Source organism: Tinamus guttatus, unplaced genomic scaffold (assembly GCF_059628265.1).
Source record: "Tinamus guttatus ecotype Peru unplaced genomic scaffold, ASM5962826v1 Tinamus_guttatus_pri_ptg000777l, whole genome shotgun sequence".
Lineage (NCBI taxonomy): Eukaryota > Metazoa > Chordata > Aves > Tinamiformes > Tinamidae > Tinamus > Tinamus guttatus.
The window spans coordinates 209,432-237,198 of NW_028289311.1; the positions used below are offsets into that span (position 1 = coordinate 209,432).

Here is a 27,767-nt window from a genome sequence, read left to right on the forward strand (position 1 = left end):
GGTGATTGAGCCACACTGCCCCACTTTCTGTAACAGCATTTTTCCTGAGCTCTTTGGGTACAATGAGAGAGACTGCAGTTATTTGATTTTTGACTTGTCATTCAAAACAAGTGCATTATCAAATTTTTGAACTCCCCAAGGCAAGAATTATCTTTGCCTTGCTCCTCTGTGCAGCACCAAGTCCCACGTTATCTTGACACTTGTTTACAAAGATGCTTTTGTGTATGCAGTTCGTCTGCTAGCACATCTTAAAGGTTGAATGAATGAAAGAGCAACATTCATTTATGGTAGATGCTAGTTACCTGTCATTTCCCAATGTATCATCTTCTGAGAAAATTCAGGAAATATCAGTTAAGTGAAAGTCAGTAATTATTGCAATGAGAGATCAGGTGCTATGACAACTGAAACACGAATCTTACAGTCTTAAAGATATGTTTTGTGCACTTTGGTCTGAGCTAGACTTGCCACATTATGTGACCACTAGATAAATCCTTTCTTAATACACATATTGTCTGCTCTCCTAAAATTATTGGGAGGTAGTCACATGCACCTCGGCTAGCAAAATGCCATTAACTCACTGGTAGCTGTGTTTCAGCTTCCTAAAATCTTGCCTCGCTTGCCTCTTCCAGGTACTCTGACAGGTAATACCTACTCACTTTGAGATCTCCTGCTCTTCACGGGATGTGTAACAGCAGCTCCTCTTTTCAGAAGCCAAGCATCAGAAAAGGCTGTTAATCAGGGGTGCAGTATAGATGGTACCATGTTGTCCACAAGCCCTAGCTGAGTTTTCAGGACCTTCTCCTGGAATGGGCTTGAATATTTTTTCCAGTTGTTTTTGCTGTGCTCTATGATCATCTGGGAAGTCAGTTATTTGCTCAATCAAGTAATGGCTGTAACCAAATAATGGCTGTATTGTATTGAAATACAAATAGTATAAAATTAAAAATTAAAACATGGAATAAAGAAATATTATAAGTTGCCACTATTCCGGCTAACCAACCAACAACAGCCAGCCCCTTATAATCTAAAAGCCATACATTTTAACTGGCGGGGATATTTTGCAATTTCATACACAAACTTTACAACTTGGAGATGATGGATAGGAAATATCACTATCATAAAAAAGAAAGTCTCCAAAGTCTCATAGTCTGCTTCAACTCCAGTTACCCTCTGGGCATAACTATACTCATGAAGTTTATCATAGCCAGAAACTTCAGCCAAAAGTTATTTCCAAAGCTGTGGATATCTTCATTCCTGCCAAGCAAAAGTAGAGACTTTGAAAACATATGCCACAAGGCAGCTATCCTACAACCATAGTCCTTTCAAGTAAGGGACCTGAACTGGATGGCTGCAACATCTGAAATGTTGACAGAGTTGTTCTTAAGGATCATGTATTTTTGAAAGATTAATGCTTTAATTTTTTAGCTTTTAACCAATACAAGACAAAACATTTTCCTCAGGAAATCCTGTAGTGGAAAATCCATGTGGAAATGATGTAGACGTTAATGCCAGTCAGAAAGTTTCTGACATTGGTACAATCAGGTAGCATTCACATTTTGTGACAGGAACAAGAAAAATCACCTCGTTTCCTAGTTCCTGTAGCAAAGTCCCGTTTTACATATTGACTGCATATTGAGTCCTACTGAGCAGCAGACTCCCTTAGTTTGATTCAGCATTAGGCTGTAGATAAGTAACCATGACTAAATGTTGTATAAACCTTTCTTTATCTAATGGCAATACAGTTTACTCCAAAGTATATTTGACGTTCCAGTACACAAATTAGAAGCTGGTCCAAAGTTATCCAAAGCAGAAGAAAGGAACTCTCTTCTCCATCAGTCTCTGCTGCATGGTCAAATTTCAACATCTAGCTCATAAAAGTGTAAGAAATCAGATTATCACATTGAAGGACTAGCAACTGAAACTTAGTTTCTCTAGTCTACTTACCTGCCACATCAACAGAGCTGAATAGGAATAATTGCTTCTGTCACTTATTCAAAAGTCACACACTCACTTACCTGATACAAGAATGTTATATTAGAGCAATCTACTGAGACTATTCTTAAACTCTTACCACATGCAGGGATATAAACAGTGGCACCATATATTCATTTGGAAGCACTGGTGTTACCTGTAGCTTTCTGTATTGTTTCAGTCTAAATAAAGGGATAGCTCTTAATTTTCTCCTGAAGAAGTGTTTGGCTGTCTGGGTATTTGCCACTGGGTTTCAACAGGTGTTGAACACAGATGTTGAACACAGGCTTCTAAATTTGACCCTTTTTTTTTCTTTTGAGTGTAATTTTTCTAAGGTTTAAAATTCCCAGTGAAGATACATAAATAAGCAAAATGTTTATAATGAGCAATTATTCCACTATGTCATGTCATGGACATGAATGTATGGAATGTAGGAATGTATGTCATTACCTCATGATTAGCCTGCATTTCCAGTCTGTCACTTCCATAACTTGGCTGAAAAAGAAATTTATGTCCCATTAATACCTCTGAGATATTAGAAGTGTTCCAGGGTCTTAACTAGGACAAAGAAAGTAAAAATGTAATTATGAAAATCAATAAACTTGGTTTTGATTTTTTTTCAGATTCCTAAGCTTTCTTTTATATTTGTCAGAATGTCAAAACAAGTATATGTTCCAACTGAATTTTTTTTTTGTTGTTTGGAAACATAGAAATAGATTTCTAAAAAATCTAAAAATCTAGATTTTTTTTTTTTCAGGAGTGTCACAAAAACTGACTGTCTTTCAGAAACAGTTCTGGTTTGGTTTCCTCATGAGGAAATTCCCAGTCAGGTTCAAACACTCCTGATCTTCCTACTGGATTCCATAATGAAAAAGCTTCATTTTTTTTTTACCTTCTATCCTTTAACATTCTTTGTTTTCTGATGGTTTTATATTCAAGTTCTCCTCATGAAAATATCTAGATTGGTCTGTTCTGATAATGGTAGAACCTAATCAGAAAATAATTTACATGTACATTTTCTAAGCCAACCACTACATATTTGCTGTTAGAAATATTTCTCAAAGCCTTTTCTTTTCTCTTCATGCTCTGACATTTCTGGTAAACAGTGCCTGAATACCATAAAGATCACAATGTTGCCAGGAGCAATATACCTTCTGTAGAACATCTTTAGAGTTTCCTGTAAATTGTGATCCTTGCATGCAAAAAAATACACATATTCTGCACTGGAGTAAGCTAGTTTTCCGTCCAAAGCTGTACCCTTTTCATTAACAAGGGGAAAAAATACCATCTAATAATGTGACTGTGAAGACTATTTGCCCCCTATGTGCCCATTTCTTCTGATCAGTATTGGCAGCTGAAATGAGTTGCATTAAACTTAGCCTGCATCTGTTAGGTCAAACTGTTTATTAAGAGAGAGTAACTTAATAACTTAATAATTAGGGAGGACAAGTGATGACTGACAAGGAGGAAAACAATCCCAAGTTTAAACAAAGTTTCTACGAGTGGCACACAACCTCTTGTACTGCTAACCAGCAGTACATGTCATTGAGCATTCAATACCACAGACATAATCCTGTTCTAATTTCTGCTTGCTTAGCATAGATACACTGCACCTCAGTGGCATGGATTTCCAAAATTCTCCCACCTAAAGATTGACACTGCCCACTGAGGTCCAGTGGCAGCTCCAACCAGCTCCAAAATATTTAAACCCCCTTGAGATTAGAGGGCTGTCTATGTTTTCACTTTGGTTGCTGGGGGTAAAGAGGTCTTTCTTTGGCATCTTTCCTGCAACATTCAGACTGTCTTTGTCCTTCTCTTCACTGTATCAATTTTTTTAGACATCCTGAAGGTAAAAAATGAAGGGTCTTGAAGACACCACTTATGCTACTGCTTTGTGTGAGCAAGAGGGAAGTGCAAACCTTTTCTTTTACTAGATTGTCAAAACCCAGCCATGCCTATGCCCACCGGTGCTTTCATGCTGAGAGCAGGAGAATCAGGAGGCACCACACAATGAGCAACCATCACCCCAGCATGGTCCTGTGTGGACAGGGTGTGTAGGCTGATTCCCAGAGGCTGAGGAGTCAGGCTCCTTCAGCTACAGATGGAGTTGGAACCCCAGCTGAATCACATCCTAGCTAGTACTCTCTGGTCAGGATTTTCCTGTAGCCCAACTTGCTGCAGTAATCTGTGGTTACCCAAAGGCAGTGAGGCCCTTTAGAACTGCTGAAATGCCTCCTTTCTGTGACTGCATACTTCATTTACATTGCGTTTATAATTTTGGTGCTCACAGCATGGAGGAAAAAGCTGGGAGAGAGAAATTCCCAAACTCTCTCTTTTTTTTTTTAATGGTCTGCTTAAGACAAGCTTACCTAAGGCTAGGAAATATAAGATATCCCTTCTTATTCTCTCTTTGTACATACTGCACTTCTCTCCTTATAGTCACCCAAGCTCCTTTTTTAATTTTGATGTAACTTCTTAATTAATAAACAATTTGCCTAAAACTCAGTCTTGATAATTTGCACATTCAACCATATGTCCAAGTCTGATCCTTCACAGGTACTACTGTGTCTGTACTTCACTTACCATTTGAAGTGTTGCTGCCAAAATACCCTTTGATACTGCTTTCTGTCTGTGATTACTTCTGTCTCTTTGTATCTATTCGCTGGGTTCAAAGATACATCAAAACAAGCAAACAACAACAAAAATCAAGAAAACTAAGAGCAACAAACAGGGAACTTTACATGCCAAAGGTTCTTCACCAGCTTACACTCAGCAAGGTGCAAAGAGCAATGAGCATTGCTACATTCTGACACTAACCGATAAATTTGGCATGATTTAAGCTAATCACATAACCATCTCTTTATTTTAGCAGCTTGTAAAAACATGCCTAGAAACAAAAATAAAAAGTTACTGCATTATAAAATCCACATGTATATTCAAAGAAATCTGCTTGTGACATGCCATAAGATAGATTTATACCATGTTGAATAATAGAATACTTACACAGTAATTACACACATACTATAGGACAGAAAAAAGTAGGGGTGACCTAAGTAAAGGTTGGGTGGAGAATGTAAATTTTGTCAAGGAACTGATACATTATACCCAACTGCATGGCAGGGAACTTCTTAAACCAATAGGTCATAAAATGGCTGCTTACTATTTTCTGGTAATCCTTCTCCTGCTGTTTGCCTATAATAATAAAAAGTAAATAATTTTGTCACAATGATAGTGTTTCCTACCAAAGCGTTGTTGATAGTATTTTTCCATGATGAAATTTAAGAGTTGTTATGTTCAATAAACAAAACAAAACAAGACAAAAGGCAGTAACTCTTTCAGGTTTGCAGTGTTTCATTTTCTAAGATGCTGAAGAATTCCCAGAAAATATAATTTTGAGTGTTATCTGTGTTTCTGCCCGTATGCTTGGAATCTGAACACATTTCAGATAATTCTTCTGGAGATAAGGATTTGCTTTTGGTTTGCAGGCCATCCTATCTTATCCATACTTGAAAGAGAATTCCCCAGTGAAATTTGTGAGGCTTAAAAATGATTGAATAGCTTTTCCATTTCTCCATCAAGTTTAACATTCTAATTGTTGTCTTTGGGGGATTGATTCAACATCACTAAAGGCAATCAGACTCTTTCCACTGCTCACAAAGCCAATGGCATCAAATTTTCATTTGGCTTTGGTCACTACTACTACTACTATTCATTATATCTTCTTTATCATTTCACTCACAGCTAGCTATGTAGAAATCATTCCCATTGACAATTTTATCATTTTAGATACTTATTTATTAACCGGAACAGTTATTGTTCCCTATAATTAACAGGACACACTTAAAAGCTGTTCCAGACAAACCTTTGTGAAGGCAATCTAGTTTATATTCAAATATTGATAGGTATCTTGACATTTTGTGAGAAAAGGTTTATTTCTTTCTGGACTCTGCTAATAATAATTTTCCGTAAGTTTATGTGGGGAAAAAGTTTGTTGAAACGATATCCAGGGCCTCTTTTTAACAATAATTTTCCTTTGCTATATCTTGCCAAGATTATATAAGCCTCCCAGTGCATATTCATAGGAAGTTTGGACAAGGATGGAAGGAGGATTCTTTTTTTTTATTTTTTTTTTGAGCTCTCCTTCAAAAGTTTGAGTATTTCACCGTGTTATTAAAAAGGAGAATTTTCATCCTGCTGTAGTTTTTGGATACCTGCACAAAATATGTTTTCACAAGTTACTCCAAAGTTTTTAATACAAACATTTAAATCCACATGCAGTCATGACCCACGTTGAATAAATTCCTGTGCCCATGTGGTGATGGAGAAATTCCAGAATTGTTTCCACCTACCGGCCCCTCACCTGAACTCTGCCCGGCCCAGGATCTCCTTCCAGTGGGTGGTACCAGACAGAGGATTTCAGACCCCTGCTGTTAAATCAGAGAAGTTGAGCTCTTCCAAGTCAGGCTTGGCTAATGCCTTGAGTCAGATCCAGTGCACTGGTTACTGGATGCTTTGAAATGGTTTTGACCTCACCTTTGCATTTGTCTGACCACTCTCATGTGCCATTGGGCTCCTCTGATATTATATTTTTGTTTCAAGCTGCCACTTCTCTTGTATAGCCTGTATATAGCTCTTGTATATTCTCTTGTATATGATTACTATTCATTCTGTGTGTGGTCTAGGTAGAAAGATCTGAACCATCAGCAAAAAATGGTTATAGTTGTATTTCCAGGATTATAAAATAGGCTTAAAACATTTCTGGTCATCATTACAGAAATAATGGCATAGGCTATTACACAAGCTTCTGAAAGCCCCAGACACTGAGAGAGTCTCACACTCCAAAGTGCTGGCTTACAGCTGCTGTAAAATGAAATGCTCTTCATTGTTTCTCAGATCGGTGCAGATATGCAATAAAGGAAAGGCTCTTGACTCTGCTAAAGCAACAAAACAAGAGTTTAGTGGAGATGCTGGTGGGTGCTGAGGAGAAAGTTCCCCCTTCACACCAGCACTGGAAAGCACTAGTCAGCAGGACACCTCTTCAGACAGACCTGCTCAAGAGGATTCAGTAGAAGCTGGGAGCAGAGGGCCTCCATGGCAGGCAGCCACGTGGGCAGTGCGCTCCGCTCGGGATTTCCCAGCAGGTCTGTCTCGGGGGAGAGTCAGCTAACGCACTACAGCTGTCATTCCTCATTTCCTGGGAAGAAACTCGCAGGAGGCAAAAAAAAAAAAAAAAAAAAAAAAAAAAACATGAGAGCAGCCCTTGCCTTTTCCAAAGTGCATTCCCACCAGAAAACTTGGAGAAGTTACAATAGGAAAAAAAATGTTTTATTCTTCGGTTGGGTGTTGTCGGAGTCAAACTGTTATGAAGGGTCTATAAACCAGTGCATACAGCTGTGCAATAGACAACTGGGATACTTGTTTGTTCCCTGATTATGGTCCAGAGGCTTCTCTGTGACAACAAATGAATTTTGATTGGGCACTGGGTCTGAAAAATATATATACACACTGTCCTTGTACATCTGGAATTCAGAATTGCTAATGGACACACTGTGATAGAAAAGTGTCTGGCCAGTAAACTTGTTCTATGTATTTATTTTATAAAGCATTTCTGGCAAATAACCTCTCATCCTCTAGATTTTACACCAGTGCATCTGGAATGCTAAGCAGTTCTTTTGGTGATGCAGATATATCCCAAAAAGCGCCTTTTTTATTTGAAATAACTTGAAAAGCTATTTAGAAAGGAGGAAGGTTATGTTTTTCATGATGGAGGCTTACCTACCTGGTAATTTATATCAGATTCCTACAATCCTGGAAACTATAGGTGAAAATGCCTTCTCAAAACTCTCAGTTAACTTATCCTGTCTTCCAAGATGATGCTAGAAATGTGCACCTCTATTTAAATAATGCATCTTGGTGTTTTTATAGTAAGGAGCAATTACTTTGGAGGAGGATGTTGCAGGACTAGCACTAGAAATTTAAGCAGTTCAGGTTTCTGCCCATCACTTTGAACCCCTCTCTTCATCACACCCACCAAAACTGCCGGTAGATGGATGGCAGCTGTCACTGGCCTCCTGTTCATGCATACCACGGTCGGATATTACCTTTCTGACCATTTGGCCTCTCCATGGTGTTGAAAAATTGCCAAAGAGGAAGAATCAGACCCCAGCAAATGGGGAAACCTGCAGGAACACTTCTGGCCTAGGCGCACTCACAGGTGGCCACCAGAAAATCAAATAGCATGGTGATCATAGAATCAGGAATCCTTAAGGTTGGAAGGGACCTCGAGAGATCATCTAGTCCAACCCCCCTATACATGCAGGGTCACCTAGAGCACGTGGCACAGGACTGCATCCAAGTGGATTTTGAACATCTCCAGAGAAGGAGACTCCACAACCCCTCAGGGGAACCTGTTCCAGGGCTCTGTCACCCTCACAGTTAAGAAATTGTTCCTTAAGTTCCTGTGGAACTTTTGGTGTTTCAGTTTGTGGCTCTGTAGTTCTGTCGGTGGCCACCAGTGAAAAGAGGCCAGCACTATCCTCCTCACTGCCTCCCTTGAGGTTCTTATAGACACTGATCAGATCCCCTCTCAGCCTTCTCTCCTCCAGGCTGAACAGGCCCAGCTCCTTCAGCCTCTCCTCATAGGGCAGATGTTCCAGACCCCTGAGCATCCTTGTAGCCCCGCACTGGACTCTCTCCTGCAGCTCCACATCCCTCTTGTACTGTGGGGCCCAGAACAATACTCCAGATGTGGCCTCACCAGGGCTGAGTAGAGGGGCAGGATCACCTCCCTCGACCTGCTGGAGACACTCTTCTTAATGCACCCCAGGATCCCATTGGCCTTCTTGGCCACGAGGCCACACTGTTGCCCCATGGTGAGCTTGTCGTCCACCGTGACACCCAGGTCCCTCTCTGCAGAGCTGCTCTCCAGAAGGTCAGTCCCCAGCCTGTACTGGTGTCTAGGGTTATTCCTTCCCAGGTGCAGGACTTCGCACTTGGCCCTGTTGAATTGCATGAGGTTTTTCACCGCCCAGTTGTCCAGTCTGTCCAGGTCCCTCTGGATGGCAGCACAGCCCTCTGGGGTATCGGCTACCCCTCCCAGTTTGGTATCATCAGCAAACTTGCTGAGGGAGCACTCTGTGCCTTCATCCAGGTCATTGATGAATAAATTGAACAGGACTGGACCAAGGACTGACCCCTGGGGGACACTGCTAGTGACAGGCCTCCAACTAGACTCTGCACCACTGATCACCATCCTCTGAGCAAGTAAATGAAAATGTGTCTCAGGTTCTCAAAGACTTTAGTAATCCAGCCCTGCAAATGCTCATTAAAAGTAAAGGGTTACTGCTTGCTGCCAATGGCTTGGAGTTCATTCCTGTCTTAAAAATATTCTCTGGACACAGAACATTGCCTAAGGTAAGAGATTTATTAAGGCAAACATAAATACAATGAATGACTGGGCACAGGGGAGCATTTCAGATGGCCTCTGCAAAAAGCAATGAAATACTTGCCATGACTGCCAGTGTTTTGTAACTGTGAAGGTGGCCAGTAAAAGGCATATGTTTCAGGCATCAGGAGTGTCACACAGACACGGCAAACAGTACCACACAGCCAAGGTCAGATGGCTTCCAGCGGGAGTACGCTAGTGGGGAAGTGAGGATAGGAAATGATCACAGAGGGTCCTCTTTCACCTCTCCTGGGAAACCTGCAGGCTCGGTTACTTCCCTGAAATGCCTGTACACCAATGCGCGAAGCATGGGGAATAAGCAGGACAAACTGGGGATCTGGGTGTGGCCCCAGCATCATGATCTCATTGGAATCACAGAGACGTGGTGGGATAGCTCGCACGACTGGAGCGCTGCCATGGAAGGCTATGTGCTCTTTAGGAAGGACAGGCTGGGAAGGTGAGGTGGTGGAGTTGCTCTTTATGTGAGAGAGCAACTGGAATGCATGGAGCTCAACCTGGGGGTGGATGATGAGTGAGTTGAGAGCTTGTGGGTAAGGGTTAAAGGGCAGGCTAACATGGGAGACACTGTGGTGGGTGTCTGCTACAGGCCACCTGACCAGGATGAGGAAGTTGACGAGGCCTTCTATAGGCAGCTGGATATTGCCTCACGGTCACAGGCCTTGGTTCTCATGGGGGACTTCAACTACCCCGACATCAACTGGAAGGACAACACGGCCAGGCTCAAACAGTCCTGGAGGTTCCTGCAGTGCGTTGATGATAACTTTTTGACCCAGGTTATGGAGGAGTCGATGAGGAGAGGTGGGCTACTGGACCTTGTGCTATCAAAAAGGGAGGGACTTGTGGGAGATGTTAAGGTGGGGCCTTGGCTGCAGTGACCGTGAGTTGGTGGAGTTCAGGATCCAACGAGGAGGTGGCAGGGCTGTAAGTAGCCTTGCAATGATGGACTTCAGGAGGGCCAACTTTAGCCTCTTCAGAGACCTCCTTGGAAGAATCCCATGGGCTAGAGCTCTAGAAGGAAGGGGGGTCCAAGAGAGCTGGTTAGTTTTCAAGTGGCGCTTCCTCCACTCCCAGCAACAGTGCATCCCTGTGTGTAAGAAGTCAGGCAGAGGGTGCAGGAGACCTGCATGGATGAGCAAGGAGCTTGTGGCAATGCTCAAGCAGAAGGCGATAGTATACAGAATGTGGGAAAAAGGACAGGTCCCCTAGGAGAAATACAGGAACATAGTCAGGGAATGCAGAGACGTGACAAGGAAAGCTAAGGCACATCTGGAACGCAATCTGGCAGAGGGCATTAAAATAACAAGAAAAACTTCTTCAGATATATTAACAGCAAAAGGAAAATTGGGGAAAATGTGGGTCCACTGGTGAATGGGATGGGCACCCTGGTTACGAATAACACAGAAAAAGCAGAGTTGCTGAATGCCTTCTTTGCTTTGGTGTTTACCAAGGGCAGCCCTTTAGAGCCCCCAGGCCCTAGGGACAAGAGAAGAAGATGGGAGAGAGGAAGACTTGCCCTGGGTAGAGGAAGATTGGCTCAGAGAACACCTAAGGAAACTCGATACCCACAAATCCATGGCCCCTGATGGGATGCACCCCAGAGTGCTGTGTGAGCTGGCAGATGTCATAGCTAAGCCTCTCTCCATCACCTTTGAAAGATCCTGGAGAACAGGGGAGGTGCCGGAGGACTGGAAGAAAGCCAATGTCGCGCCAGTCTTCAAAAAAGGCAAGAAGGAGGACCCAGGCAACTACAGGCCAGTGAGCCTCACCTCCGTCCCCAGAAAGGTGATGGAACGGCTCATACTGGCCATTGTCTCCAGGCACATGGAGGACAAGAAGGTGCTCAAGAGTAGTTAGCATGGATTCACCAAGGGGAAATCTTGCTTGACTAACCTGATAGCCTTCTATGATGGAATGACCAGCTGGATAGACGAGGGGAGAGCAGTGGATGTCATCTATCTCGACTTCACCAAGGCTTTTGACAACGTCCCTCACACCATCCTCCTGGGCCAGCTCTGGAAGTGTGGGATAGATGAGTGGACAGTGAGGTGGATTAGGAACTGGCTGGATGGCAGGGCCCAGAGAGTGGTGACCAGCGGTGCAGAGTCTAGTTGGAGGCCTGTCACTAGCGGTGTCCCCCAGGGGTCAGTCCTTGGTCCAGTCCTGTTCAATTTATTCATCAATGACCTGGATGAAGGCACAGAGTGCTCCCTCAGCAAGTTTGCTGATGATACCAAACTGGGAGGGGTAGCCGATACCCCAGAGGGCTGCACTGCCATCCAGAGGGACCTGGACAGACTGGACAACTGAGCAGTGAAGAACCTCATGCAATTCAACAGGACCAAGTGCAAAGTCCTGCACCTGGGAAGGAATAACCCTAGACACCAGTACAGGCTGGGGACTGACCTTCTGGAGAGCAGCTCTGCAGAGAGGGACCTGGGTGTCATGGTGGACGACAAGCTCACCATGGGGCACCAGTGTGCCCTCGTGGCCAAGGCCAATGGGATCCTGGGGTGCATTAAGAAGAGCGTCTCCAGCAGGTCGAGGGAGGTGATCCTGCCCCTCTACTCAGCCCTGGTGAGGCCACATCTGGAGTATTGTGTCCAGTTCTGGGCTCCACAGTACAAGAGGGATGTGGAGCTGCTGGAGAGAGTCCAGCGCAGGGCTACAAGGATGGGGCCTGGAACATCTGCCCTATGAGGAGAGGCTGAGGGAGCTGGGCCTGTTCAGCCTGGAGGAGAGAAGGCTGAGAGGGGCTCAGTGTCTACAAGTACCTCAAGGGAGGCAGTGAGGAGGATGGTGCTGGCCTTTTTTCACTGGTGGCCAGCGACAGAACTAGAGGTAATGGCCACAAACTGAAGCACCAAAAGTTCCATAGGAACTTAAGGAACAATTTCTTAACAGTGAGGGCGACAGAGCACTGGAACAGGTTGCCCAGAGGGGTTGTGGAGTCTCCTTTTCTGGAGATCTTCAAAACCCGCTTGGATGCAGTCCTGTGCCACGTGCTCTAGGTGACCCTGCGTGTGCAGGGAGTTTGGACTAGATGACCTCTAGAGGTCCCTTCCAGCCTTAAGCCTTCTATGATTCTATGATTCTATGATTTACTTCACTCGGGATTATGCATTAGGTTAAAACTGTGAAACAAGGGATGAAAGATTTTTATAACCAGCCCGCCTGCGTGGCTTAATAGCTCTTTTGTTGCCCACATAGGGACTTCACAGGTACCCAAAAGGTATGAAAAAAGCAACTCATTAATCCTGTTCCCACCCATTTCTCCACACAGCCCCCGTGATTGGCTTCATCCACAAAAGCAAGAATCACCACAGTCAGCGCTGTATAAAGCTTTATTGCAAGATGTGTTTACATAATGCTGTAGAGGTGAACTTTTAACTGCTTAAATCAAGACATTTTGGACACAGGTCTGCGGCCAGTTTCCCATGTTGATCCTGCATGGCATAGGAAAATAAAAAAAACAAGTCATTGCATCTTTCCAGACAGTGAAGTGAGGAGATTGGGGGAAGAAGTGGCAGAGAAGGGGTGCATTAAAAAAGCAAATCCCCCTAGTTTACACCTAATGTGACAAAGCTTCTGAAGGATGAATTCAAATTGTAGGTGAACTTTCTGTGTAGTAAAATCTTAAACAGCAGTTCAAGTTCTTTATGAAATAAAACTGAGAAACAAAAATGAAGTTTCATGGACAATGAAATTTAACATAAAACAAGTTTACCTAAAATGAGAATACGACAAAAACAAAAACTCAACTGAACAAAAGGACCTGTAGGTAATATCTCTGAACATGCATGGCTTGTTTTTTAAATTACAATTCACAGAATAACACTGCTGGAAAGCCTATTTTACACTATGCTACACACAATACAAAACCAAAAAAAAAACCAAAAACCCAAAACAAACAAACAAACAAAAAAGCCAAGAGACCCATGAGTAGTGACATTTACACAATTTTACAATGTTTCTCCTCATCTAAGAAACACATATTTTTCTACTTTACATTTTTTTTTACAATTCCCAGCTCACAAAAAAGAACACAATTTGCGCAAAGACACTCTTTAAAAAGAAGTGCACCCAATGCTACAAATAAACCTTTTCTCTCAAAGAAGCTTCTGTGTTAGTGATTAAACAAAATATATCTCTATCTGTCAGTCAGTGTGAAATGAACTAAATAGAAATATTTTCTTTTATTTTCTTTTTGTGTAAACATAAAACATCTCTGAAACTCCTTGAATCCTGCTTGCCAAAAGCTTCTTGGTATTGTGTCTGAAATGCCAATTCAGCCAGTTACTGCTCCCTCCCCCTGCCCCCAAAAAAAACAACGCAGGCCTTATGTGGTGCTCAAATATTTGCGAATATCATTTCCAATAGCGTCCAATAATCAAACATGTTCTCATAGGAAAATGCTCCGGTTTATTTTTTTTTCAGAGCCTCTAAGTACCTTTCAGTCTTTCCTGAAGAGAAACATGAGCAAACATAGTCCTTAGATGCTGTTTCTGGTACGCAGATGCGGAAAGGTGGAGGCACCTGAGCAGCGCACAGAGTGAAGCGCTGTGCCCGCACGTACCTGCACAGCTCACCTGCAGCGCAACAGGAGGAGCTCCACATGCCTGTGAGTGCGAGAGATGGCATCTGTGTGAGCGTGCACACCCGCTGGTTAAAGGTGGGCAAGGGGCACCTCTGCACACAAGCTGTGAGTGTGAGGAATGTTAAACTGGTAACTGTGTTCTCCCCAGGTCATCCCATTAAGTTCAAAGCACTGTAAAAACAATAAAGCAGGACACACGTGCACATCGGAATGCAGACGAGTATCATGAGTCAAGCTGGCTCTAAAGATCTGGGATGAAGACTTTCGTTTTTGTTACACGACAGAGGGCCCCTAGTGAAATGGCAAAACTGCCATTTCCGTCTGCAGCACATGCTGCCCGCCCAGCTTGTGATGGGTGCTCATAGCACAGCATGGGGGAATTAAAGGCTCTGTCTTACCATGCATCAAGAACGTTTAGGGAGAGCTGTCCACTCAGCTCTGACTCTGAACTTTTGTTAAACTGTGGTATAAACTCTTAACCAGATACTCACACGTGCCTTTTTATAAAGGCAAAATCAAAGTCTTGTCCACATACATGCCTGATTGCCTTTTTTTTGTGCTGACAGAGTCACTTGGTACAGATTTACAATAAAGGAGGGTAAAAAAGATACATATTTTGAAAACTACTTTTGACAATGTTTCATATACTTATCAGAGCAATAAAGATCCTCATTACAACATCTTTTTTGTCGTTTTATGGTTACAAATAGGTATATCAAACAGAAGGGTCACATGTAGCATCCAGTGGGCTATAAAACATCTGTAATCCATTAGTTTTGTGGCGGGATTTACTAAAAGACGAAGAACCTCATTCTAGATTTGTTGCACACAGTGTTCCTTGGGAGTATTTCTTTCCCACAGCCCAGTAACTGCTACTGAGAATGAGGGAATACAAAGTATTTTTGTACCTCCTCCTTTCAAAAACTGAGGGAGAGGAAAGGAAATGAAGATAGCTTCCCTTTGGTGGACATTTCATATGCTCAAGTTAACCTCTACATCCAAATCAAGAAGCTTTTATGGTGGTAGATTGACAGGTAAGTTACTGGTAGCAGATGGGTGTCAAAATGAGCCCCAGCAGTGACTCTGAGACCTTGGAAAAACTCTGGGAAGCTGACTGGTACTGTGAAAAAGAGAGGTAGTCATTATGGCTGTATGTTTTTAAAAATAGCCTTAGTAGATCCCTAGAAGAGAAATGGGAACACATGTTATTACATCATGTTTCTACATGATGTAATGTGTTTACATCATGTTATCTCTGTCACAACAACAATCTTTATCTCTTGCCATTTTACAACAACTGTCCCACACACGTTTGATGAAGAAGGAGCAGGCAGCAACTCAGCCCTGAAGCTTATGATATGATTAGACAAACACATGTATGCAAATATAATCAACTCCTCCACTTCACTGGTCAGATGAAAGGGAACACAATGATTTCCACAGTCAGGATATTCTGGCAGACTCAGGAGGACATAATGTGCCTTAAATAATAGCATATTGGATTGCTGGCCCTTTTTATTATGAATTGAAAGGGAAATCTTTTCTGTAGCTGTTGCATTCCATACTGCTGTTTTGGAACATCTTGCTGCAGTACACATTGATGACGGTGGAATTAATCTTACTGTATAGTACTGCATAAGACCAAGTTATCCTTAAGGAAAATTAGTATCAATTTTCAGGAGTTGGAGCTTAGGCAAAAAAGGGAAACCAAAGGAAGGAAGGAAACCAAATATAATGGAACTATGGACAAGGAGAAATATGTATGAGGCATAATACACTTCCATGCAGAGAATCTGAATGGAAGCTCATTTTTTTTTCTGAAATTATTCTAACCCCCTTCTCTACATTTAGTTTTCTACAAAGTAAGGTGTATGTTTTAGAAAGTTTTATACAATTTTTTGCCCAATTCTTGGAAAATACATATACTCAAACTGTTAGTAGTTTACCAAATATGTTATTTACATACAATAAGCAGTGACATTGAGACACAGAGGATGTATCATATCAAAATGAAACACACTTGTTTCCCATTAGCAAGTGGTCACTAAGAGCAGGCCACTTTTCAAATCCAGCATATGTAAAAGAAAATACACTACTTTAAAAACATGTTATTTTTCCCTCCAGTCAAACATAGGATCTCTGCCAGTGATTTACGGATTTAGCACTTCTTTGTTGCATTTGGGCTTCTTTCATCACTTAACAGGTATAACAATTTCAACATAACCACTACATTCAGGATGTCTGCCTCTTGTTTCAGACATCAAAGACTTCCACAAACCCTCATTATCTTCATCTCTTTAAGCATCCATAATGAATGCTTAAAAAAATCCAGTGGTGTGCAGCACATAAAGATTCACTTTAAAATTCAGATGCTAGTAGGTCTTGCTTACTTTATAGTGAGATTAATTATATGCTACTTCTTTCGCTTTTCTGACCAGCTTCCTGTTTTCATAGCTTTCAAATACGCAATACTTTTCATTAATTACACAGTTACTGCCTCCCATCTGCTTATAAAATTAACATTTTTAGCAAACTGAAGGGGAAAACACATCAACTCAATGCCAGCTTTGCAGAGCTTGTATTCATTATAGTGACTTTTCACCTCAGATTTGACATGTGAAGATCCAAGGCAACAGTATATAAAGAATGAAATATTACAATCTACAGGGGAGAGAGCATAGATAAAATTTTCTACTATGTATCTCACTGCAGTGTTGTCAGCTACCTGGTTTTCTAAACAGTCGAGGGCTGTGTTCAGTGCAATGTGATGGATGACTAAGGTTTCAAAGGTTTATTCTGTTTGGTGTTGCTATTCTGAAGAATCTTAAAAAATTACCCTCTCTATAAGGGAAGCAGAGGAACTTGGATAATTTGTGAATACACCTGCCCTAGCTTGGGTGCCAGAAGCAGCCTAGCTATGGCATTAGGATCTCAGGATAGACTATTTACCTCTATCTTGCAAGTTTGTTTGGCATCCAATATTGAACCCTATGCTACCATAACTAAACTGCTGCACGTTGCCTGTTAGCCAGCAGGGAGGAAGCCTCAGCTATGACTGCTACGCAGGCATACCTTTAATCTTAGAGGCTAAGGCAATGGAAAGAGTCTATCTTGAGTACATCTTGTGTGTTCTTCAGAATCATTGGTCACATACAGGCTTTGGTTTAGAAAGTTCCGTTTCATGTTACTGTTAATTTGCAGTTCTCTTCAAATGCTTCAGCATTGGCTAGGATGACCATGTGCAATTCACCAACATGAATAACCCCCACTTAAAGGCAAATGAGTTGAGCAAAGGTTCTTCAAAAATATGCTAAGGATAGTTATAAAAAACAGTGAAATAAGGGCAAACATATTGGAGTGTTCACTGTGGCACCCCCTCCACTTACATCAAGCATAATCACAAAAAAAGATTAAAGAACATCAAAACATAGCAGGCTTTTAGCTGGGCCATTTCATATTCAGATCAATTTTTTTTTCAATTTAAGTTGAAATAAAATCACCACCACATTATCCTGCAGCAGAGAAAAGCAGCATGAAGGGCACAGGCAAGTGAACAAAACTTCCTGATCTTAGCATCTGAATGTATGTCTAGTGTGTAAATTGTTGGCATAGACTTCTGTGAAACTGCACAAATGCACAGTATACCCAGAGCTCAACAAGAGGGAGGTATTCTGTGTCCTCTCTCTGTGAATGTTGTTTTACGCACAGCATGAATGTGTATTAATACACATGAATTCAGTATGCTAGATTTTCCACTTGTATTGCAGGCTATCTGCCACTCCATAGGGTGAACCTCACTCACTAATACGGGATTCCTATGGAGACATTTTTTCCTTCTATTCATGTGAAATTGTAAGGCCTCTGCATGAAAATCACCACCCCTACTACTTGCAGTGGAGAGTGATTTCACGCTATGACTATATGTGCACAGATGCACACATAAATATCCACACGTTCATTCTGTACATATATCAAGGTACACATACATTTGTACATTCTTTGGTGGCAAAATAAAAAAAAAAAAAAAAAGGAGAGTACTGCAAGGATTGTGCACTTAATGAATCTGCTTCTCAAAGATTGCGTGCAGCTATAACAGGAGTTATTTTGCCTCTTTAAGGACTATTTCTTGCATTGACAAAATGCCATACTTTTACAATGACTAAAACAGGGCACAAGGAAAGCCAAGATAAGAAACACAGCTCACACTATGAAAGATAACTCAGAGAGAGCTGCTTGTACCCATGTCAACACATCATGAGAGAAGTAGCCATAAGCTTTCATCTACGAGAACTCAGCGCTTCTTTTGTTACTGTTGGATGCAGTGTTGAGCTGTGACATACCCTTCTGCCCTGCTTGTGGGTTTTCTCTTTTTGTTTCTTATTCAAATTGAATTAACAGAAAGGATAGGATGTTGGGAGCAGCAGATGAGGCTGGCAGGACAACGCCGCACTGAAGGGCTATCAGCCTGCGTGATAAAGGTAACGACTCTTCTCGTTGCCATCTTCAGGACATCAAACCTGCATCTCAGAGGTGCTGATCAGGCCCAGTGCTTTGGCTTCTTCTGGTGTTAGGCCGCTTTTTAGTGTCCTTCTTACTGTACAGTCATAAAATCCAAAGGCAGGCAAAAAAAGAACAAACAAAGAAAAACCAAACAATTAGCAGTAATGATTACACAAGGCTTTCAGCTGAAAAATGAACTCTAACATGCAAGGTGAATCAACCCAAAAGTTGCTATGTACTCAAGGTCTCAAATTCAGAAATATTGAGTAAAACTGTAGGCCAAACATAAAAACACTTGTCATGTGATATTTAGTCAACAAAAACTTCTAAGGAAAACACCACAGCATTTTAAGAAAATGTTCTCTCTGTCAGAAGGCTCTCAGTCTGTACAAAGAATCATCTATTGTGTTACTTTGTATAGTTTCAGAAAGAACTTTTAAAAGGCCTATTGGAGTTGTAGCAGACTCTATTAGATTTTTCCCTGTTAAATCTTTCGAGGCCTTTCTACAAGGCATAAAATACAAGAAAGATTAAAATATAAATAACAATCCTGTTCTCAACTCAAATCCTTGAAAATAATGTCCTCATACTCGGTCTCTTTTTTCTTTTTTCTGTAATTCCCATGTTCTAGCCCACATCTGCATCATCTTAGTCATTACTAGTCTGCAGCATTTTAGTTGAATTTTAGCTGAATGGTAAAATCTAAGCTATGAAGCTATCTGAAGCCCAGTTCTGACACAAAACTTTCACAATTTTTGTTTGCCTTCTTTTTTCATACACAAGTGACTATGTGACTACATACACTAAGCATTGTTTTCCTACATTTTCTGTCACCCTACTTTTCAGATGAATGCAATGTAGTCCAAGGTGCAACTGTAAAAAAACACCAAGTGTCTGCATCACTCCTCATTATTGATATTCCTCAAATCGGCATATACAAGTTTATGATGCATGCAAAGTGTAAACCATGTCTTTATCTAATACAGAATATATTTTGAGCCCCAAAAGAATGAAGAAATCAAGAGCAAACCCCAGAAAAACTGCTTACAAAAAGACGCTGAAGAGTTATTTTCATTGCTCTCATGTAGGTTAATTAAGACCTCTAGCTTACTAAGAGATTTACTCTGTGCAACTGAAACTGGGTGGTTACATTAAAACATCTAGCAGCAGTGAGAGGAGTGCATGGACTGTTATGAAAAATAAGGGGATAGAGGAAAAAATACGGGGGAGTTGAACTTTCTGCACCATGCAGGTTGGGTGAATGTCATCTATGTTTAGCAGCCAAACCACTTTCACGACTTACTGAGGATAACTGTGTGAGTTGGGAGTGCCACACGTGCAATTATTCTTCCCCCATCAAACACTTACTTGAAGGTGTTTCTTCAAGGTGGACTCCATCCTCCCATAGTATGTGCATAACTATTAAACACCACTAGGAATTTTCTTGGCAACCTTTTATGATATGCAGCTTTCCTCAATTTTTCACAGAATCGTGATCAGTAACATCTGTCCAGTCTAACACCGCTTAACTTACTTAAATAAACTGCACAACATAAAATGCAACTGATATAGCTAAGGTTAAGAAAGACTAAAAAGTGCTGATGGACAGGGAAATATTTCAGTGCATGCTTTAGTCTCTCCTCCATGGCATAAAACACACAATACAGTGTTTTGAATCAGCCATTATGCTCAGTGCACTTTTAGACTCCTCAAATTTGATGTTCAAATACCCATACTAAAAAACAATCACTTCCAGTCATGAGTTATGAAATATCTTGGGGTTTTATTGACTCAAGGAATCACACACTGGTTGCTTCTATATCAAAATGAACTACATCAGGGATAAAAGAAGAAATCCTAGAAAGATGCAGCAGGAACATTCCTGTCTTATCTGAAGCAAAGGTTTCCTTGAACACATCACTTTCTGAGCTGCCTGGGCTCCTGAACACAAGTTTATTTCTGTACCCTCTGCAACACACAGCCAAGGAAGATAACGTAGCTGGCTTGGCTTTGCTAACAGGGATGTTAACAGGAAAGCAATACATGTTGCTTTTCAGAACTAATCAGAGACCAGCCAAAAGTGTCTGCCATTACGGTGAAAAGGGACCTTGCTCCCTAAGAGATGATGCTCTTAGGAATGAAGATGAATTATCTGCAACAGATATATTGTTGCAGCAAGGAAACTGTCAGTCATAAGAAAAAAAAAACACAAATAGAGGAGACTGAACTTTCATAGGATGACTTTCTAAATATGGAACTTGCTCACACCACAGGTAAAACTGAACTAGAAAACTGAACATAGAACAAATTTCTGCAGTGCAGACGGTTCTACATTCATGATTGCTCTCAGGCACACATACCAACTTCACTCAGAGCATAACAACTGTTGTAAAACAAAACAATCTTCTTGTCATATGGTAAGATATGAGGAATGGGTGAACAAACAACTGTATCCCTATTTGTAAATATTTAATAGGAATTGAGGTACTCTGCTAATAGCAATCATGCACTGTATAAAATGGAACAAACAAAAAATTGTCTTATTTATGCCAAAGCAAATCACAGAATGGTTGAGTTTTGAAGGGACTTCTGGAATCCAAACCTCCCGCTCAAACATCAACAGTGCATTGCTCAGGACCATGACCAGATGACTGCCAACGATGGAGATTCCTCAGCCTCTCTTCACAACCTGACAGTACTCAGGTTGCTCATGGTAAATTTTTTTTTCTTGTGTTCAGATAGAACTGCCTGGCCTGTTCCGGTTACCTTTGGTGCAGCCACTGGACACCACTGAGAAGAGTCTGGCCCCATCCTCTTTATATTCTCCCTTCAGATATTTAATTGCTAGGATATATGCAGTTGTAATTAAACAAAATGGTCTCTTTTCCAACCTCTCAGAGTGATCGTTTTACTATCTCAAGTATCCCAGACTCTTCTGTTATCTCAGGTTTCTCCTAAAATGTGAAGAAAGACATCTCAGTGACTTGAGCTTTGAAGCTCAGCTGTTAGAAGGAAGCAGCTCCACACAATATAAGACTTAGGCATTTGCAATGTGACTGTCAAAGAGAATAGTTAATAAACAGCAAAGATGTAAAGAAACTTTTCAGTGACAGAAAGGTTCCGATAAACACAGTCAGCTGCTGACTTGTATAGACTAAGCCTGTGGGGCCAAATACTGCAGTTCTCTATTTTGAACATCAAAGCTGCCTACCATCAACAGACAACCTGAGCTATCACAGCTGACAGGATTATGGTCCAGACTGGAATGAGTGAATTCTTGCCCTACAGTGCAAAACGCTAAGCTGATACAGATGAATCCACTTGTAGTGTGCACTATTTTGTATTTAGCAAAGCGGCCTGCAAGCGGCCCGATGAAGAGTATCTTTATATCAAAATAAGATTTAATACATGCAGATTACTAACATCTGAAGACACAGCTGAAAGAAGCAACTTTTTCAGTAGGGGAAGTTCCTGCCCTGCTATATTCTCTGCAATGGCTTTTGTGTGATAAGGCCAGGAAAAAATATGAGTCACTCTATAGGAAGGGGAGTATTCCAGGAGATGGGTGAATCTTGTCTTGACATGGTGTTAAACACATGTCCTCAGACTTTTTCCTGATGACTATTTCATCATAATGCATTGGTTAGGGTTCTTTTATCTTAAAAGAAGTTATGCATTATTTCAACCATCAAAATTGAATGCAAAGAGACATTTTCCTTCAATGTTTTATTGGCCTTGAAAAATTAAGTTTCTCAAACTTAGATCTTTACTCGCCTCTCTCCACTGAATTCTGTCATGTCTCTAACTAGACTAGACATAATATCTTGGCTTGTAAAACTCTTGGCCTTCTGTAGATCACATTAAACTGAGCTGTGGAATGTATTTTAGAGGCAGTGACAATAAAAATAAGGTTTTTGAATGACCTTTTAGGTTCTTTAAGCAATTTTTAAAACATTTGCTAAAGAAACATAACATAAAGAGAAATAACTTTTACACTTGTCACAAGCAAGGCCTGCTGAGATCCCATAACCAAGAAACCACATGTTGTTTTTAGGCGGTCAAAGGGTATGATGTTCTTTGCTAATCAGGAAATCTAGAATTTTATCTGATATCCTTGAAGAACGCAGCATGCTTATGATTAACTCAATGAATTTGATCATGTCTGTTGGGTCAAAAAGTATACTTTGCAGAACTGCGGATGTTTTAAAGACGAGAAATTCCCCAAAGCATAGCTTGAACAAAGAAAATAATTAATTTAACTAGGGATTGGTAGGTATTTAAAGGGGAAACAGCATCCCCAATTTCCCCTCCCCCAACTTTTTGCTGTGAACGAGTCACTTGAAATGTAGATTATTTTCTGAACAAGCATGGCATTTTTTTTTGCTTGAGAAATCACAGAATTTCACGTCATTCATATTGCAAAAAGATGCAGAATCCACAAAACTTTCCTTAGGACACAGCTGACTAAGCAGCTGTCAGCTGTAAATGACAGCAAGGACAGAATAAAAATCAATTGGATTATAAGATGCAACACTAGTCAGCTCCATCACCCCAGCTGCTTCCCTTCCACACCCCAGCTCACAACACACCCAGTCTATTTTCCAATATTTACTCTTAATATATTGTCTTGGATTGTACACAATGAGTCCAGCAACTGCAATTTGCAAGGTAAAAGCTTATTCCAGATAACCCTTAATTACCCCTTCTACCCTTCTTTTACATTTGTGTATTTTACATCACTATCTGCTATCTTGCACTAAGTAATACTTAACTCTTAAGCAAGCATGGATTGTTGTTTAGTATTAGTCAAATTTAGTAAATTGTCAAAGAAGTGGCATGCACAGAGTTTTTCCTAAGGGGATTTGTGGGTGAATTTTATTAGGCACCATTCTGAAGAAGCACAGTCAACTGAAAAGTGTTCTTTGTCTGCATCGCCATACAGGAAACTCTAGAAAACAAGGCAGTATTGCCCTGCAGCTTTGTTTCCAGTCCCAACAGCATCTCATGGCCAGCACAGTCTCTCCCAACAACAACTGTATTGTTCAAATGTCTCCTGGTGTAACACATGCCCTTCTGTGACATAAAGAAGCAGCTAGCTGTGGAAAAGGACAAAGTGGCTTTTTGTAAGAAAAATCAACTTGTTTTTCATCTTCAGGTCAGTTATGTTTTAGGGAACGTGAAATATATTGCTCTAAAGAACCTGGGTTGCATGAAGACGATACTGTTTTTAAAGTAATATTTAACCTGCAGTTGAATCTGTTGAAGATAAAAGTTTCCAGATATGTCTTTGTAGTTTTAAACATTTTATATATTGCCACTTAGGGAGTGTCAACAGTAAAGCACAGAAGAAGGAATTCTTTCCTTCCCTGAAAACCGTCGATGACAAATTTTCTTTATTTTCAGATCTTCTGTAAAGAGTTTCTACTAAATACAATCCTCCTGACATCCTTTTCATTACTTCTCCCACTTAACTTCATCCATCAGAAGTGATTGGGATCAGTCATGGGATACAGAAAGTAAGCAAACTCACCCAAGTGTTGGATGCATAGCCTTTAAATTCCATTTGAAATTTCAAAGTGACCTAAAGTCTATTTTAAAGTAATGTATTATTAGGTACTAGGCTAAACACTACAAAGGAATCACGTTTACATGTCTATCAGATTTAAAACAACTATGATCAAAACAGAATCTTGTGAGTATGCTAATCAGATGGAGTTATTCTACCTGGGGAGAGACATGTATATTTAGATTTTTGGCAAGATTTGTTTGAAAAAGTAGGGTTCCCTTTCATGCCATACAGCTAGACAAAATAAAATTCAGAGAAGCTTTGTGTGAACTTGTTTTTCATCTCCTAACAGATACCTGACACACTTGACACTTGTATGAAAACACAGTCAAGAGTCCTGCCCTTGCTGATCCTTATGTTAAACAAATTCATAGCAGCAGAGGGCTCTCTCTGGCAACTGTGGTTTTGCTGCTCTTCTGGAAAGCTGCTGCTTTGTTACTGCACTTTTTTTTTTGTACGCAGCATGCAAAGCAACCTTGTGCTTCCTAATCTTTTCTGGTTCTCAAATGAAGGACTCGTAACAACAGTGTGATCTAGTCAGACAGTAACTCACAGCTTCTGATTTCTTACTCAGATGCTGGAAAAAAAAATCTTTGAGAAAGGAAGAACCATAAATAAGGAGCATACTGCTGATCTGGGTTAAACTTGAAAGCCATTTTAATATGGAAGGAAACCAAACCAAATACATATTCCACCAAATTAAGGGTAACAGTGTGCAACCCAAATATGTGCTACGTTTTAATACTCAAAGTGCTATATATCCCAATTTTGGGAATGAATTCTGTGCCAAGAATTCAAAGTCTCGAAATACAGCTTTAAAATACGTCAAATAAGAAAGAAACAGAGGGTAACGTGAATGATTTCACAGAGTGAATGGCAAAGTGGCAATAATTAAGCCATGTATTTGTATCTCTTGGAAATTAGCTTTTTATACAGAACTACTGTTAAAAAGGTAACAAAAGTGTAAACCACAACAAAAGTATTTCTGTAGAAAATGTCAATACCAGACTTCTGTGAACATGAATAGCTTTATTTCCTACGTACCTTTGTATCTCTTACTTCTCACCATCTGCTAATCTCTTGCCAATCTGCCCTCACCTGGTTCTTTCTGGTAATAAGGAAAACGTCATTTGGCCAAGAAATGGTCAGGGAAATTCTACCACTTGAAAACATATGTGGGCCTAACTGATTCTTCCACTGGAGAAGAATCTCCATTTGGGAGCAACATTCAACTGAAGGAGACATCGCAGAAGGACGTGGCGATGGTCCAGTTATGTTGTGGGATCCTACTGGGATGTATTATTAGATAACTAAAAGCATTTTTTTAAATGGCTATAGAGTTCATAGTACTACCAGGATGAGTAGCTCTGAACAGTGGCCACCTCTGCTCCATGGAGCAGTACGTCTGTGGCAGCATTTACTCATATTCAGTGACAGCCACTCTAAGGTCGCTGAGGACAACTCACTACAGCAGCCGCTTTCTCCTTGTGCCTGCGTGATATCTCCTGTGTTTATAATATTACATATGTAGGCACGCAAACGTTTTTGAATTGTGTTGTGTTCAATATCTCTCTGCCTTCTCTCTGTAAGCTGAAATAAACGGAGACAAAAGATACAAGATTTCATAGAAATCATGTATTTAATTTTGCCTTCCCCAATCAATGCAATGACATCTCACGCTGCTTTAAAAACAAACAAACAAAAAAGAGCTGCTGAATTTTGAACAAGTACTAGATTCCACAGTACTGCTAAGTACTGGTGATGGAATCCAGTACAAAGTTAAGGAATGTACTGCAGACTGTAAGGGTGCAAAGTGGGTTACTTTTATTGCTCATTTTCTTTATACAAATAAAGATGTTTCAAACAAAGTCTGAGGCTATGAGCCTAAAAACAAATAATTGCATCAAAATAAAGTTCATTAGAGAAAGGTCACATAATTCCTTCAAAACAGTCTGGAAAACAAATTTAAATCTCTTTACATGCAACTTTTTACTAGCCTTTTAAACTAGACTTTCAAACATGATCTGGCTTTGAAGCAGACATAATGCAGAATTGCACAGAATGATGGTTATTTCCTTGTATGGTGCTAAGATCAGAAGAACATTCTTGAACAAAATTTGAGATCCTGAAAGTTATTTAACTTGCCCTTTGGGAAAAGGCATACTCATGGAGACTACCATGCAAATACACAGGTAGCGTATTTTTGATCAGTTAAAAAATAGAATGTCTGTCTACATTTTAATTTGTAAAGATCAGAGATATTTAAAAAAAATCTATGAATTTAAATCAACTGGACACTGCAAAGCAGAAAGAAACTGAACATTCATACATACCTACATATTTGGGAATAGCAATAATATTAGCAATTGCAATTACATACAGTCAACTATAATTGATCATTAAAAAAACAAACCCCAAACCCCATAAACAACTACTCAGCCTCACACTTAAAAATAAAATCTAAAAATAAATTGAAAATCAAGAAGAGACCTGCAGGCAGGTATGAAATACTGGGCTACATAGGCCTCAGCCTGATCAGTTATCTCAGTTTCTACTACTTGCTCTGATAGTTGCACTTACTAATGATTAATTTTTTATTATTAGTTTTATTATGTATGCACATATCCATATTTACTTATTGTACATCAGGAATTTATTTCATAGGGAAGTTTATTTCTGTCAATTTTGCCATGATCATACCATCCTGTGGATGAAACAATGCCTTCAATGCCTTAAAAGGCATTCAAAAGACACTAGCTATCCTGGCATTAATTGAACATAACCTTCCAGCTGCCAGCTTTTATCTGCTTAATCTCATGATTTATTTTTCACTCAATAATTAGATTTTAATTAACTCGATATTGACCATCTGAAGACTCAGTACTTTGCAGGAGGATAAACAGTGTTTGAAACTGTATACCATCTGTGATACATTTTTTTTTTAATCTCAAAGATTTTGTGCAAAATGTGCATCACTATTTTGCCCCCTCCTCTGACTCCTGATAGAATCCAGTTACTTAAAACATAAATGATTGGTTTCAGATTTTAAGTAAAGTTGCTTGCCTTTAAAGCATTTCATGTAGCCTTTTCTCTTGTGTAAGGTTTTTACTTTTTTAATATATAGTTTCCATTAACGCCAGCTTTTAGTCAGGCTATAAATACCAGGAGAACGGTCTCCCTCCTAGTGTTTTGGCACTTCCGTATCTTTTCATAGCCAGAAAAAGTAGGGAGACATGAAAATGAAAAATAATAATAATAAAAAAAAAAAGAAGGGAAGGGAATGGAAGGGAACTGCAGCACCCTATGAATTCCAAACAAAAATCCCATATCTATCTCTGGAGTCAATCATAGATCCAGTGTTTTGTCTACAAATACATTTCTGAAGTAGCACTGCATGTGATTCTAAGACTTTTCTCCAGGCCTGGTCTTCTAGCAGAGTTCTCTTCCGCATTTTGGCACCTTTTGACAGTGTGCTAACTCCTATTTCACTTCTGCCCAAGGTGGAGTTTAGTATGGAATATCTGACCTGAGATGTTCTGTAGCTGAGTTTAGTCCATTAGCCCTTACTCATCTAGGATTCAGATACTCTTGTTTCAATTTCTATCATCTCCTCTGCGGTCCACTTGCAGGTGTTTTACAGGTTACTTGATTTGTGTTTAAGATTAATTTCT

At 40.3% G+C, this 27,767-nt stretch overlaps 1 protein-coding gene across 8 annotated transcripts in view; it reads right to left on the minus strand.

The window, feature by feature from the left end:
• Positions 1 to 18,482: 18,482 nt before the first annotated feature.
• The window catches only part of FHOD3 (formin homology 2 domain containing 3), a 387,720-nt gene continuing 378,435 nt past the window's right edge, over positions 18,483 to 27,767 (minus strand). For all 8 annotated transcript variants that reach the window (XM_088537458.1, XM_088537457.1, XM_088537456.1 and 5 more), the window contains one exon: positions 18,483 to 18,624. In XM_088537458.1, the coding sequence (XP_088393584.1) occupies positions 18,542 to 18,624 (83 nt within the window). In that variant the 3' untranslated portion in view covers positions 18,483 to 18,541. The remainder of the gene's footprint in view (positions 18,625 to 27,767) is intronic.